The 14,454-nt window shown below is 46.3% G+C and overlaps 1 protein-coding gene across 2 annotated transcripts in view; it reads left to right on the forward strand.

Moving 5' to 3' along the window:
* The window catches only part of LOC139228564 (TLE family member 5-like), a 112,043-nt gene that overhangs the window by 38,250 nt on the left and 59,339 nt on the right, over positions 1 to 14,454 (forward strand). For both annotated transcript variants that reach the window (XM_070859681.1, XM_070859682.1), the window contains exons 3-4: positions 10,842 to 10,905; positions 12,473 to 12,517. In XM_070859681.1, coding sequence (XP_070715782.1) covers positions 10,842 to 10,905; positions 12,473 to 12,517 — 109 coding nt within the window. The remainder of the gene's footprint in view (positions 1 to 10,841; positions 10,906 to 12,472; positions 12,518 to 14,454) is intronic.

Here is a 14,454-nt window from a genome sequence, read left to right on the forward strand (position 1 = left end):
CTCTGCAATAGGGCTTGAACCCACAGCCTTCTGACTCCGAGGTGAAAGTGCTGTCAGTGGAGCCAAGTCTGACGCCGTTCTTCATTTACAGTTGGCCCCATAGAGCTTTCACATGGAGAACACAGAGTACTGTGTGTACGCCCTTGTTAATGGGGATGGTAGTGTAGTGGTTATGGTCCTGCACCCGCAGCCCAGCAGTTGAGTTTAAATCTCATCATGGTAAGTTGTGAAATTGACCAACATGAACTGGCACCAGTTTGGTGAACAAGTTGATTTTTTTTCCTGACCATTTCCTTCAGGGAAAGGAACCTGTCACCTCCACCTAGTCTGGCTTCATGGGACTCCAGTCCCACACTCTGTGGTTGTCTTGATGCCCTATAAAACGGCTAAGCAAAAACCATTTGGGTATAAAAACCATCGCTAAAAAAGAAAGATTTGCATTTATATAGCACCTTTCATGACCACCGGTCATCTCAAAGCCCTTTACAGCCAATGAAGTACTTTTGGAGGATAGTCACAGTTGTAATGTGGGAAACGCGGCAGTCAATTTACACACAGCAAACTCTCACAAACAGCAATGTGATAATGACCAGATAATCTGTTTTTATTATATTGATTTGAGGGATAAATATTGGCCAGGAACACCTGGGAGAACTCCCCTGCTCTTCTTTGAAATAGTGCCAAGGAATCTTTTGTGTCCTGAGGGGGCAGACGGGTCCTCAGATTAACGTCTCATCCGAAAGACGGCACCTCCGACAGTGCAGCACTCCCTCAGCACTGCACTAGAGTGCCGGCCTAGATTTATGTGCTCGGGTCTCTGGAGTGGGACTTGAACCAATAACCTTCTGACTCAGGCAAGTGTGTTACCCACTGAGCCACAGGTGGCGCACTACATCAGGAAGCGCCAGCCTTGGCTAAAAGAACATTTTTGAAGAAAGTCTAAATACCCATAATTTTATTTTTAATCTGTGACGAATTGTTCATCAGCTGTCGATGAGACCTTACTTGAGGTAGACTTGCACCCAAAGCTCGAGCTGGTTTTGACTTGGGTTCAGCCGCTCTGTGTCTTGTGTAGCAGTGAAGTCCACCGTGGAAATTCATAATATTTCCTGCACATTTTCTGGAGATCGACAAATGAACACAAATCATAAAAGAAATACAGCAAAGAAATTGACTGGGTTTGCCCTTCACAAAAGAAATCCACTCAAACAATAAGTGGAAGCAAATGAGAAATATTTAGAGTGTTGGCCAATTGAGGCTTTATTTTGGTTGGGCCCAATGTCTTGGTAAACAAGTCAACTACTTTTGTATTACCTGGAAATGGAATTATTCCAATTATTAAGAATTCTTCTCCACCTTGAGTTAATGCTTCTCTGGGTGTATTTTCTGGTCGCTAAGATTGGATTTATCTGGTAGACACTGACAGACGTGACTCGATATGCCAGATTGATTTGAAGATTGCTTTCATAATTGTGGCCTTTATGGGTGTAGAGTTCTGCTCTTGCAGCTTTATAATGCATGGTGACTTTCAGATGCCTTCTGGCTAGCAACGATCTTTTCATTAACCATGTGCTGGATATCTAAGACATGCATAATTGTTTACGGTCGGACTTTGGGAGTGGAGCTGCAGGATGCGCTCGGAGCCTCTGTCAAGTTGGATTTAAAGTAAGCCTGAACGAGTACCGCCTGTACTGGAGGCAATTTTATCTCCTCCGATGTTGTAAATAACCCTCGAGTAGTCCTTCTACCTTGCCTGCCTGTGATTGGTGACTGACTGGAACATATGAATTGACAAGATCTTGGACAAATTCCATGAGGCTGCATATATGTTTCTAAGAAGTCCTCCGGCTGGCCTTTCATAAAATAGAAATTCTAGCTTCCTTTTTAAAAACGCACACAAAAATCAAGATTCCAAGAAATCCTATTTGTGTGGTTTTGGGTTTCCTTGTAAAATGTGGCTTAATACTGTAAATTCCTACATTGCAACAGTGACTCCGTCTCAACTGTGGGGAGCATTCCTGCCTCGGAGTCAGAAGTTTTGTGGGTTCAAGTCCCACTCCAGGAATTTGAGCGCACAAAATCTAGGCTGACACTCCAGTGCAGTGCTGAGGGAGCGCTGCACTGGCGGAGGTGCTGTCTTTGGGATGAGACGTTAAACCGATGCCCCGTCTTCCCCCTCACGTGGACGTAAAAGATTCCATGGCACTATTTTGAAGAGCAGGGGAGTTACCCCAGTATCCTGGCCAATATTTATTTCTCAATCAACATAACCAAAAAAACAGATTATCTGGCCAGTATTACATTGCTGTTGGTGGGAGCTTGCTGTGCGCAAATTGGCTGCAACAGTGACTGCACGCCAAAAGTTCTTAATTGGCTGTAAAGCACTTTGAGACTTTCGGTGGTCGCGAAAGACGTTCTATAAATCAGAGTATTTTTTTGTAGCTACTCTGCTATCCCAATCATCTGAGATGAGGACTGGTCCTGCAAACAGGAGCCTTCGCCCTCATTATACACACACACACACACACACACATGTGTGCGCACTAGGTCCGTGTAGCAGAACAGATCTCCAGTCATCTTTGTTAACTCTTGCCACTGGATCAAGGCCTCGCTCTGTCAAGCCCGTTTGGTGGCTGATGTGCAACGGTCACCACACATTAAAAACAATCCACACACAGGCATCTTCCACCCCTGGAGTTCAGAACTGGAATATCAGGACCTTCATTGAAACATCTGCGAACTCATCCCTTTTGGTGTGGAAGCAAGTCATCCTCGTTCGAGGGACCGCCTATGATGATGATGGCACGTACAAGTCGTTGAGCCTTGCAGTGAGGCCGCCCACCTGCTGATTTCAGTAGCGAATCTAGCCTGCCTGTTGCTCTCAATCTTTGTGGTATGTTCTTCAATTCAGAATGATCCTTTTCATCCTGGATATGTCGGGAATAAATTAGGGTTAGGTGCGCAGTCCCTTTTGGGTGTAGGTTGACTAAGCTAGCAACACCATGTTAAAATCGGGTTTTAACTGGGTAGAACATTGGTCTACATTTTTCCTGCTATGTTCAAGAAAAGGGTTAATAATTATCTTTGTATTGCTCACTTACAAAAATGATAGGCATGTGTCTTTTTTTTAAAAAAAAGCCATTTCATTCAATGTGATTTCATTAGTGAGCACGGTAACAAAAGGCCAATCACTTTGCATCTGTAATCATGCATTTTAACACGTCTCACACAGCGAATGAGCCACTTAACCGGCATCAGTGCCGAAGAAAGTTCAGCAATGCAGCTGTGCAGAGCACACAATTTGTGTAATGGCTGAATGGAAATTGGGGCAAGGCTGACATACATACAAAGTCCCTGCTCAAAGATGGAACTGCTTGGTTTATTAAAATGTACTGCACGGTTATGTACTTTTAGCACATCATGTAGTTTCCGTGTTTCAACACCTTTTTCTTGTCAGAATACGGATTCTGGTTGAAAGCCATGAGCTGAGTGGTTCATTTCTGGTCACATAAACTTGATCTGACATTAAATAGTTTAGTCGGAGAAGGTATATGCTGAGTTCAATACACTGACTTTTTTTTCTAACAAAATTCATGTTTTATTGTATCCAATTAGCCGAACCCCTTTTATTTAAACAAAATGATTTAAGCCCTCCACCTCACTAGACTTTTGTATATTTCTGACCTTTTGAGAAAATTGTAAATATTTCTTTCATTTAAAAAAAAAAAGTATATGCAAATCCCCCCTCGATCACAATGGCTACAGCAGTGCCTGCTTGAACAGGTCCCTCTTCTCCCTTTGCTAAACAGACCATTTTTGTCTTCACCTGACAGGTTAATAATCTGGTGGATTCCACCACGGGCCAGGCGGTCTGCTCCACCAGATTAAGCCCGAGCGGTGAAGGTGAAAGTCGCCCCCACCGTTGATGTTTTCTACCCATACTGCACCACTGTTCATGCATCAGCTAACCGAGGCAGCTGAAGGCACGGCTGCCAGTGGTGGAGCGTTTAAAATCGGGGGTTTGGAGGAGCGCAGAGATCTCGTAGGGCTGGAGGAGGTTACACCGACGGGGCCCTGGGACAGCACGGGCCAGCCCACACTGCGATATGTGTATGCACTAGGTCCGTGCAGCAGAGCTGGTCTCCAGTTGTCTTGGTTCATCCTTGCCAATGGATCAAGACCTAGCTCTGTCACGCCCGTGTGGTGGCTGGTGTGCAACGACCACACGTTTTTAAAAAAAAAAAAAAAAAATCCATACACAGGCATCTTCCACCCTTCAACATGTAGTTCAGGACCTGGAATATCAGGTCCTTCATTGTAACACCTGTGAACTCATCCTTTTTTGGTGTGGAAGCGGATCACCCTCGATACGAGGGACCGCCTATGAAGGACACAGATAGAGAGGGGCGGGGCCATGTGATGTGCAAACAAGGCTGGGAATTTTAAAATCGAGCTGTTGCTGGATCATGAGCCAATGTAGGTCAGCGAGCACAGGGATGGTGGGTGAACGGGACTTGGTGTGAGTTAGGATACAGGCAGCAGAGGTTTGGATGAGCTCCAGTTTACGTAGGGTAGAATGTGGGAGGCTGGCCAGGAGTGCATTGGAATAGTCAAGTCTAGAGGTAACAAAGGCTTGGATGAGGGCTTCAGCAGCAGATGTTTATGCATGTCTGCATTTTTTTTTCCAATTAATAACTGGAAGAAAACCAGAAGTGTTGATGCAGTCCATTTGCTAAAGTATTTGATGATCAACAAATACACCTGGTTATGGTATCTTAAAGATTGTAGCTTGTTGGGTGAGAATTTGTGCAGGTGATAAATTTGATATTCATCCATTGCGGCAAACGGTGCCATTAAAATGTCGGTAGTTTGTCATGGACACAACTAAATTTGCTAAAAGGCTGAGGAGGAGGAGCAGACACTGCCACTTAATGTCAAGTATAACAGTCACTTAACTACTGCTGTCCTACAGTTCTGAGTTGTACGTAGTTGGAAATCTTGAATGAACACCCATTTAGAGGCCAAATTGGACACACCCATTGATTGGCATATCATTGTAGTGAAAGAATGGTGTTACAGGACTGGATTTAGATGTGATTGAGAAGCATGGGTTGAAGATTGTGTATGTGTGTGTGTGTTGTATGTGTTTGTGTATGTGTGTGTGTGTACACATGGAGTGACTGCTGCCAACGCACCAGAAGCTGATGCCAATGACCGGAAGCGTTCTGCACATTAATATGGGAATTTCGATGATGTTTCTGTTTTTTTTTTCCGCACAGACCCGAAGGCCGAGTCAGTCTTCCCAACATTTTTCCCCAGGTCCGGAGAGTCCCAAAGCGAACAACCAAAAAAAAAACACACACTGCACATGCGCAGCGACTTCGGGTCCGTTGGCAGCAGTCGTGTCCATGTGTGCATGTTGATGATGATGATAAGTTGTTTCCCCAACTAGATGGTAGCCATATTCAGGAGACAAAGAACGAGGGGAAGGAGGGAGTAGCCGTAAATGTGCTGATTGTCCTTTGGATGAGACATCTGCCTTTGGGCGGATATTAAGATTCCATTCAGATGAGATCCGAGAAGTATCCTGACCAACATTCCTCCCTTCCCTCAACCAATGCCTGTTCACTTGGCACGCAAATTATGCTGAGCAGGTTCATTTGAGTCTGTCTGCTTGCATTCACAATAGCGTCCTGACTTGACCGTGCTGATGCTTGGAGCGTCTCATCTTTAGCTTCATAGTCGCTGGGTGAGTGTCCTGGAATTCTCTATCTTAACGCCAGGGTGCGCACAGCATTGCAGCGAGGGCTGCAGCGGTTCAAGAAGGCCCAGCACCAGTGTTCCCTCAATTTTCTTTTTGGGTGCGTGCCCCTTTTAACTGGTTGCGCGGCCCATTCCAATTTCCTCGCATGTGCGTTTATCTTTCCATTGGAAAACCATTGAGCGGACCTCCAGACCGCTGAGTAGCCGCGCAGCTTAATGAAAGAAAGACTTGCATTTATATAGCACCTTTCACGATCACCGGACGTCTCAAAACACTTTGCAGCCAATGAAGTACTTTTGGAGTGCAGTCACTGTTGTAATGTAGGAAATGCGGCAGCCAATTTGTGCACAGCAAGCTCCCACAAACAGCAATGTGATAATGACCAGATAATCTGTTTTTGTTATGTTGATTGAGGGACACCAGGGATAACTCCCCTGCTCTGCTTCAAAATAGTGCCATGGACTCTTGCGTGTCCACCTGAGAACGCAGACAGGGCTTCATCCGAAAGGTGGCGCTCCCTCAGGATCGGCCGAGATTTTTTTTTTTTTAAATAACAACCTTCCGAGGCGAGGGTGCTACCCACTGAGCCACAGCTGACACTTCAGAAAAATTGCCCAGCGCACCACCTTGGGGCGGGTAGAGCTGGGCAGTCAATGCAGCTTTGCCAGCATCGGTCCCCATCCCGAGAACTAATTTAACGCCCCTTCTCCGGCTACTGGTTGGAACTGCCTCGGGGCACTCAATTGCATCATGGTGTCCCGGGCAGGTTACCGTGGCGACCAGAACAAGGCGGCAGCATCCATGCGAGGGAGTGGAACATTTGGAGCTGCTTCAGCACCTCACGGTCACCTGAAGATAACAATCTGTCAAGTTGAGAGAAATTCACTGTAGTTTTGATTGAGTCCCTCGTCCTGGCAACATGTAGCATTGTGTAATCTATTTGGAGGCAGATTAGCAGTTAATTGCTGCAAGGCTAAAGGCTAAAATCACAGTGGATATGATCTGGCATTTATACACCAGTGTTGCTTTGTTTTGAAACTCTGCAGTGACGACGTGGCCCTTGTTTGTGCAGGCATCCTGAATGCAGAGCCTAGGATGTTAACAATATCTCACGTGCTGAGTGATTTGTATGTATGAGCGTTCCGCTGTGATTGTTATCTGAAATCTGTCATTACTGCCGCCCTGTTTGTATACCTGTCAGTAGGATCATTGCCACTTCTGACCTCTTTGAGAATTTATTAACGAAAGTGCTGCAGTCAGAAATGTGTGTATGTCTGTGTTTTAATAATTAGATTTTAAAAATTAATTATGCCACAAGGGATTGCTCGTGCTGATTGCTGATGAGCTTTTTCGCATCCACTTTAGCCTACTTTTGTTTCTGAGCATGGCGTCTGTTACATAGAGTTACAGCCTCGGCCGCGGCTCAGTGGGTAGCACCCTCGCCTCTGAGTCAGAAGGTTGTGGGTTCAAGTCCCACTCCAGGCACTTCAGCACATAAATCTAGGCTGACACTCACTCCAGCGCAGTATTGAGGGAGCGCTGCACTGTCGGAGGTGCCGTCTTTCGAATGAGGAAGTTAAACCGAGGCCCCGTCTGCGCTCTCAAGTGGACGTAAAAGATTCTATGACACTACGTCAAAGAGCAGGGGAGTTGTGATCAATATTTATATCTCAACCAAAATCACTTAAGGTCGTGAAAGGCGTTATATAAATGCAAGTCTGTCTGTCTTTATTTTGTGACTTGGTACATTACTAAATCTGTTTGTAATGTACCCAAAAATAGGTTTTAAAATAAATAAACTAATGCTGATTTTATTGTGTGAAACTCGAGAGACTTTGACAGTGCTTCATTATCGACTCTTGGGTGCTGCATGTTAATTCTTGGTGCATTTTTAATCGCTGTACATTGAGTGCTTTGTGATCAAGCGCGGTGTGGCTTTCCATTTGCACTTGGCAGCCGAAATGCTCCCATTCTATAACGCGTTTACTCCACAGTATCCCAGTACAGAGTGACTCACCGGAAATATTGCCCCAGGCTCTTCACACCCATTCATCGAGGGGCCTGGCAGGGCATCGTGATGTGAGCAAACCCCACTGGAGGTCCTCTGCTGTACCGAGTCATTCCTTTGCTTTGTAATGGAGTCTGCTGTGAGGCCAGTATGGTCTGCGAAAATCCAAGCGTGCTTTGGGTCGGCTGCTTTCTGCATCAAGCTGTACCAGGCATTGTTGACTGCAGTTTTGGCTTGTTTAGCGAAGAGTAACTAAAAATGCCTTAATGGCACTACATGGTTTGCTCAATGACAGGTTGGAAATATCACGCTTCAGCTTGACTCCGTTAGTCACCCCCGAGTCAGTTGGTTCAAGCCCCACTCTAGGATTTAAGCACTTAGACTGTCAGTTATGCAGCTCTCTCCAAGTACTACGTTATTCAGTGGTGCTGTCTTTCACACGAGGCTTCAAGCCTACTAGCTGTTCCTTGAAACATACAAGATTCTGAAGGGGATTGACAGGGTAGATGCTGAGAGGTTGCTTCCCCTGGCTGGAGTGTCTCAAACTAGGGGGGGAGGGGGGAGGGGGGAGAACAGTCTCGGGATAAGAGGTCGGCCATTTAAGACTGAGATGAGGAATTTCTTCACAGGGTTGTAAATCTTTGAAATTCTCTGCCCCAGAGGACTGTGGAGACGGAGACTCTGAATATATTCAAGGCTGAGATGGATAGATATTTGGACTCGAGGGGAATTGAGGGATGTGGGGATCGGGTGAGAAAGCGGAGTTAAGGTCTATGATCAGCCATGATCTTATTGAATGGTGGGGCAGGCTCGAGGGGCTGTATGGCCTACATCTGATCCTATTTCTTATGTTCTTATGCAAGTGTGGAAGATCCACGATTCTTTTTTTTTTTAAAAAGCAGGTTTATGTGGTCATTTGGTCTATTTCAAAAGTAATTCAATGGCTGCAGTCCTTTGGGACATCCCGAGGACATGAAAGGCGTTATATAAATTCAGGATCTTGTCTTTAATTTCTAGGTTTCCTAATATGGCGGGGGAGCGAATAAAAAGATATTGGAGTTTAAGTATTGCTATATTCTGGAATCCTGTCATCAGGACGATTCATGGTGAGGTCGTCTGGAATCTGGACCTCCGTCTCAGGCCGCTGCCGACCTTTCCACCCCCTCCCTTCCCCTACCTACCAATCTTGTCCCAGGCTTTTCCAGACTCTGGATGCGGAAAGACTTTCCGAAGTCCGGAAATACACAGAATCCAGTGCGGCCTCGATTCCGAGGCTTCCGGATTTTTGACACTGTACCTGTAATACTGGTGGATCCCTCGTGGCATTGCTCGCACTCAGTCAGATGCTGTGCTGTTCAACAGTGATTGGCTTTCTCATGGGCCTAATAAATGGCCTGGTGGGGCGGGGGGGGGAAGAATCCAGGTGGTCCCGGGACAGGACTCCTTTTACCCAAGAGGGTCAGGAAAATCCTGTCTTTTGCTGATTGGCCCCAGTACTTGCCCTCACTGGTGGTCCTCACTGCTCCCAGTGCTGACCCCAAGCTGTGTGACACCAAGTGGGGAAGAGCGGATAGAGCCAGTAGCGCTAGAGTCCTTTGAAACTTTGAATTAAAGCTGCCTTTCATACTGTGCCAATTTCTTTGTTGGTGGCACGGGCTGTAACCATGAAGCAAATAACATAAATAGGAGCAGGAGTAGGCCATTTGGCCCCTCGGGCCTGCTCCGCTATTCAATCAGATCTTGGTCTCAACTCCACATTCCTGCCCATTCCCCATAACTCTTGACTCCCTTATCGTTCAAAATTCTCTCTATCTGCTCCTTAAATACATTCAATGGCACAGCATCCACAGCTCACTGGGGCAGAGAATTCCAAAGATTCATGACCCTCGGAGAAGAAATTCCTCCTGCTCCTCATTTTAAATGGGTGACCCCTTATTCTGAAACTATGCCCCCAAACCTGCTGCGACTTGCCCTGGCCAGAAGCTGCGGGGTGAAGCAGGACTTGCCAGCTGCCAGCCTCGGTGACATTTGCAGTCTGGTTTCAGGAGGCTCTCTGAGGGCCCTGCTTCAGGAGTCTGCACCACTGGCACAGGCAAAAGTTCGCCCCCACGGAGCACAGTGTTGAGTGAGAGTTAGCTGGTGTGATCTAAGTGCGTTAAATAATCCTGGTGGTAACCCTCCACTTGCACATGTTAAACCAGTGTGATCGTGGCGAAACTTCCTACTTCAACTCTATAGTATCTGCAGTAATAATGGGATTCAGTATATGTTGAGCATGGTTTGAAAGTCTCAAAATTTGCAATTCTTACATTTCTTTGCAGGGGGGAGAGGCGAGTTGGGGGTTTGCTCCAGTGAAACATCGTACAGTCGCATAGATTTACCAAACTGAAATGGCCCTGTTGCTGTTTTATCAGCAGGGTTTCACCCGAATGGCCACCATAACTTTATGGCAGCTCAGCAGAAACCTGGCTTAATGTCCCAGTGAATTAATGCACTGCTTAATGCTATGCCAAGCTACATTCGTTCAATCTCCGTCTATACTGAGTGAGCTGACCTCTGCTGCGGTGGCAATGGAAGCTTTATAATTGGCTTGAGTACCCCGGGGGGGGGGGGGTGAGGAGGGAGCAAGGGGAGGGGGGGGGGGGTGAGGAGAAGAAACCAAACTGACTTCCATTTTTCTTGTGTCGATACCATTGTGGAATTTGCTTGTGTTGGGGATGTGGGGTCAAGACTTTGTTGGGCTCTGTTGTGGGACCTGCTGTAGTTGAATAGCCCACAAACACTCGGGACTCCAGTATGAAGCATGGCCGCAGGTGCTGGCGCTATAGTGCACTGCATTTCAACAGGTGTTGGTAGGAGGGCAGAGCAGTAGGTGTTTTTTCTTAAACTGGGTGTAATGCACTTGGTAATTGCTGCCGCTGTGAAGCATTTTTAACTGTTTCCCCAAGGGCGGAGCCTGATTAGACTTCGAATTTGAATTAAAACCTGAAGGGAGAAAAATTTTTTTTTTTTTTTTTTAAAGAATTTGTCATTTTAAAACTTTTTTTTTTTGTTTTTAAATCCCCACAGCCTCAAGTTGGAGTGTGATAAACTGGCCAGTGAAAAGACAGAAATGCAGCGTCATTATGTCATGGTAAGGGCTAGTCACGACTCAAGGTTGGACTCTACCCAGACAGTGCACCTCGCACGTGTTGTATCGGTATTTCGGACTGCAAATGTAGCTTGAGGGTACCTTTTAATGATTAAGGAGCTATAAATCTGTCTCAATTTGTAAAGCACCGTGTAATCTTGCATTGCCTTTCCTATCTCTATTAAAGTATGTGGTGTTGGAATGATATGGAATCCTTTTGACCAATTGTCTGGACGCCTGTCCCTTTAGCCAAGCACCAGTTTCTGGGCACTGAGGTGATCACTGAGGGTCACTGAAACTTCCCTTTTACTTTATACATCCATATTTCAAACTAATGTACTCCTGTACTCTGTGCACACTACCACGAGAGACCCACTGCTACTTTTTCTGTTGGAGAAGTGGACAATGTTTCTGTGATGAGCGATGAGATTTATTTTCCAGGTTACAGAGTGCAGTCCCTTGGATTGAATGTTGTGTGGAGAATGCTTGTACCTTGCTCTCCCTTCCCCATATGTCTGTACGTGAAAAATGTAGTGGACTGTGTGACCTTTTTGCATTCTTGCCTGATCTTGTATCGCCCTCCTTCCACCGTTCTGTGGAATGTGCACTGGGGAACACACGGGCTACCAAACTCTGTGGTTTTAAGTTCTTGTCCTGCTCCAAGTTCGGCTTGTTTTATCCACGAATAACACCAGATCGCAAGGGTCTCTGGCCCAAGTTGCGTTACCTGGTCTCGGCCAGGACAGAGCTTGGCTTGCTGCCCTGGGCTATGAAGGGGGAATTTGCTTCAGTTTCTGTACCTGATCAGTCTCCAGTGACCTCCACCCCAACACCAGATGTTGTGTGCTTGTAGACATGCTGGCGGGGAACCGAATCGGATCAAGCTGAGGCCTTCCCATGGCAATAAAGTGTCCAGGTTCCAACATGAATGTGCACCGTTGACAAAGTGCCGAAGGGTGTTCAGTGCCTGTGACTCTGTATCTGACCACGCGTTACTGCCTTCAGGACAGTTGAAAACGTCTGTCTGTCTGACACCAGGTTCACATTTATGCGTTGTGTTTTATGGCACACTTGCCACTCAGGAAGCTGGCTTTAGAGAAATGACACTTCGAGCACATGTAGCTAAGTGTGTCAGCATTGGTGTATGAGCAATGCTGCGATGTGTGCACACTAGGTCCGTGCAGCAGAGCTGGTCTCCAGTCGCCTTGGATAACCCTTGTCATTGGACCAAGACCTCGCTCTGTCAAGCCCGTGTGATGGCTGGTGTGCAATGGCCACCACACATTTTTTTTTTTTTTAAATCCTCGCACAGGCATCTTCCACCCTTCAGGATTTAAATCGGGCCCTGGAATTTTAGGTCCTTCATTGAAACACCTGTGAACTTTTTGACGTGGAAGCAAGTCATCCTCGATTCGAGGGACTGCCTGTGATGATGATGAGCAAGTGCAGATCACAAATGTGCATCTTCATCGCCGTACCGTGTGGGGGTGTGCATTCAATAAATTCAGCTCTGCTATTATGGAATAGTGCAAGATATTAACATTTTATTCTTTTTGTTTGATTTCTCCAGTATTATGAAATGTCTTATGGTTTGAACATCGAAATGCACAAACAGGTAAATGGCTTTCTGTTTTTTTTTTTAAAAACATTTCTTCTTGCATGTCATTGAGGTGTTTACAAAACCTATTTATTCTCCCTGAAATTAGACCGACCATAAATGTGACAAATTTCATGATTGAGCCTGGTTGTAAATCGAACTTTTCTCTGTCGTTTCCAATTATGCACCGATGAATAATTAAATGTTCTTTTTTAATTGAAAATGCCAACAGATTAATTTGAATGATAAATTAATAATGGGTACTGTCTCATTTATTATTACTTTTTATAAAGTGCTTTAGAGCTTTCAACCTTTATTAAATATTAAAAAAGTAAATGTCTCTGACTTCAGTTGCGTGCCTATTGTTGGATGATTTACTCTCTCCTTCCACTCATGTTCCAGGAAATCAAATGTGACATTATATAATGAACCGTTAATGTGATTTAATACCTTTTGGGGGCTCATTTCCCACTGTGTTGGATCTTAAAAGTGGAGTGCTAAAGATTTCTTAGTTGCTAGTAGAATGTGCTGACTGCAGTCCCATCCCCCTTCTTGCAATATAAAACTCCCAGTTTATTAAATGGTTTTGCCTGAATTGTCTGTGCAGCGATAAAGTCGCTCGTTGTATGAGGGTGCACAGATGTCACTGGGGTCTTGACGAAATGTCCTAACTCGCACCAAGTCCCGCTCACCCATCATAGGCAGTCCCTCGAAATCGCGCAAGACTTCTACTCTAAAAGTGAGTTCTCAGGTGACTCTGCAGTCTAATGCAGGAATTCCAGTCTCTGTCACAGGTGGGGCAGACAGTGGTTGAAGGAACGGGTGGGTGGGGAGTCTGGTTTGCTGTGCGTTCCTTCCGCTGCCTGCGCTTGTTTTCTGCGTGTTGTCAGCGACGAGACTCTAGGTGCTCAGCGCCCTCCTGGATGCTCTTCCTCCACTTAGGGCGATCTTTGGCCAGGGACTCCCAGCTGTCGATGGGGATGTTGCACTTTATCAAGGAGGCTTTGAGAGTGTCCTTGAAACGTTTCCTCTGCCCACCTGGGGATCGCCTGCCGCGTCGGAGTTCCGAGTAGAGCGCTTGCTTTGGGAGTCTCTTGTCAGGCGTGCGAACAATGTGGCCTGCCCTGCAGAGCTAGTCGAGTGTGGTCAGTGCTTCGATGCTAGGGATGTTGGCCTGATCGAAAACACTGACGGTGCATCAATCCTCCCAGGGGATTTGCAGGATCTTGCAGAGACGTTGCCCATCACCCCTGCGCTCGCTGACCTACATTGGCTCTCGGTTAAGCAACGCCTCGATTTTCAAAATTCTCATCCTTGTTTTACAAATCCTTCCATGGCCTCGCCCCTCCCTATCTCTGTAATCTGCTTCAGCCCCTCAACCTCACCCCCCGCCCCCCCCGGAGATGTCTGTGCTCGTCAAATTCTGCCCTCCTGAGCATCCCTGATGATCACACAACCATTGGTCGCCGTATCTTCAGTTGCCCAAGGCTGTAAGCTCTGGTATTCGCTGCTAAACCTCCGCCTCTGTACACCCCTCTCCTCCTTTAAGACGCTCCTTACAACCTACCACCACTTTGACCAAGCATTTGGTCATGTGCAGTAATTTCTCCTGATGTGGCTCTGTGCTCTTCTAATGCTCCTGTGCAGTGCCTTGGGATGTTTTACTACGTTAAGATGCTAAATAAATACTTGTTTCTGTTATGTCCACGTGAGCTGTGGAGCAGACCCCGAAGGTTGCTTCCTTCCAAACCTGGGTCGTGTCTGCAGAGGACAGTTTGAGCTGGCTAACTTTTTAGGCTGTAGTCCTGGAGGCTACAGGACCGTCTGCATTGCCGACCGTGATGGAAGCTGAATTCCACGCACACGACCCGTACTGTGCAACCTATTGGTTCACCCGCATCAATTTCTTTGAACCAATAGCGTTGCTGGTTATTGTGCCTTGCTGTGGACAAATT

The sequence above is a fragment of the Pristiophorus japonicus genome, chromosome 18 (genome assembly GCF_044704955.1).
Source record: "Pristiophorus japonicus isolate sPriJap1 chromosome 18, sPriJap1.hap1, whole genome shotgun sequence".
NCBI classification, from domain to species: domain Eukaryota; kingdom Metazoa; phylum Chordata; class Chondrichthyes; family Pristiophoridae; genus Pristiophorus; species Pristiophorus japonicus.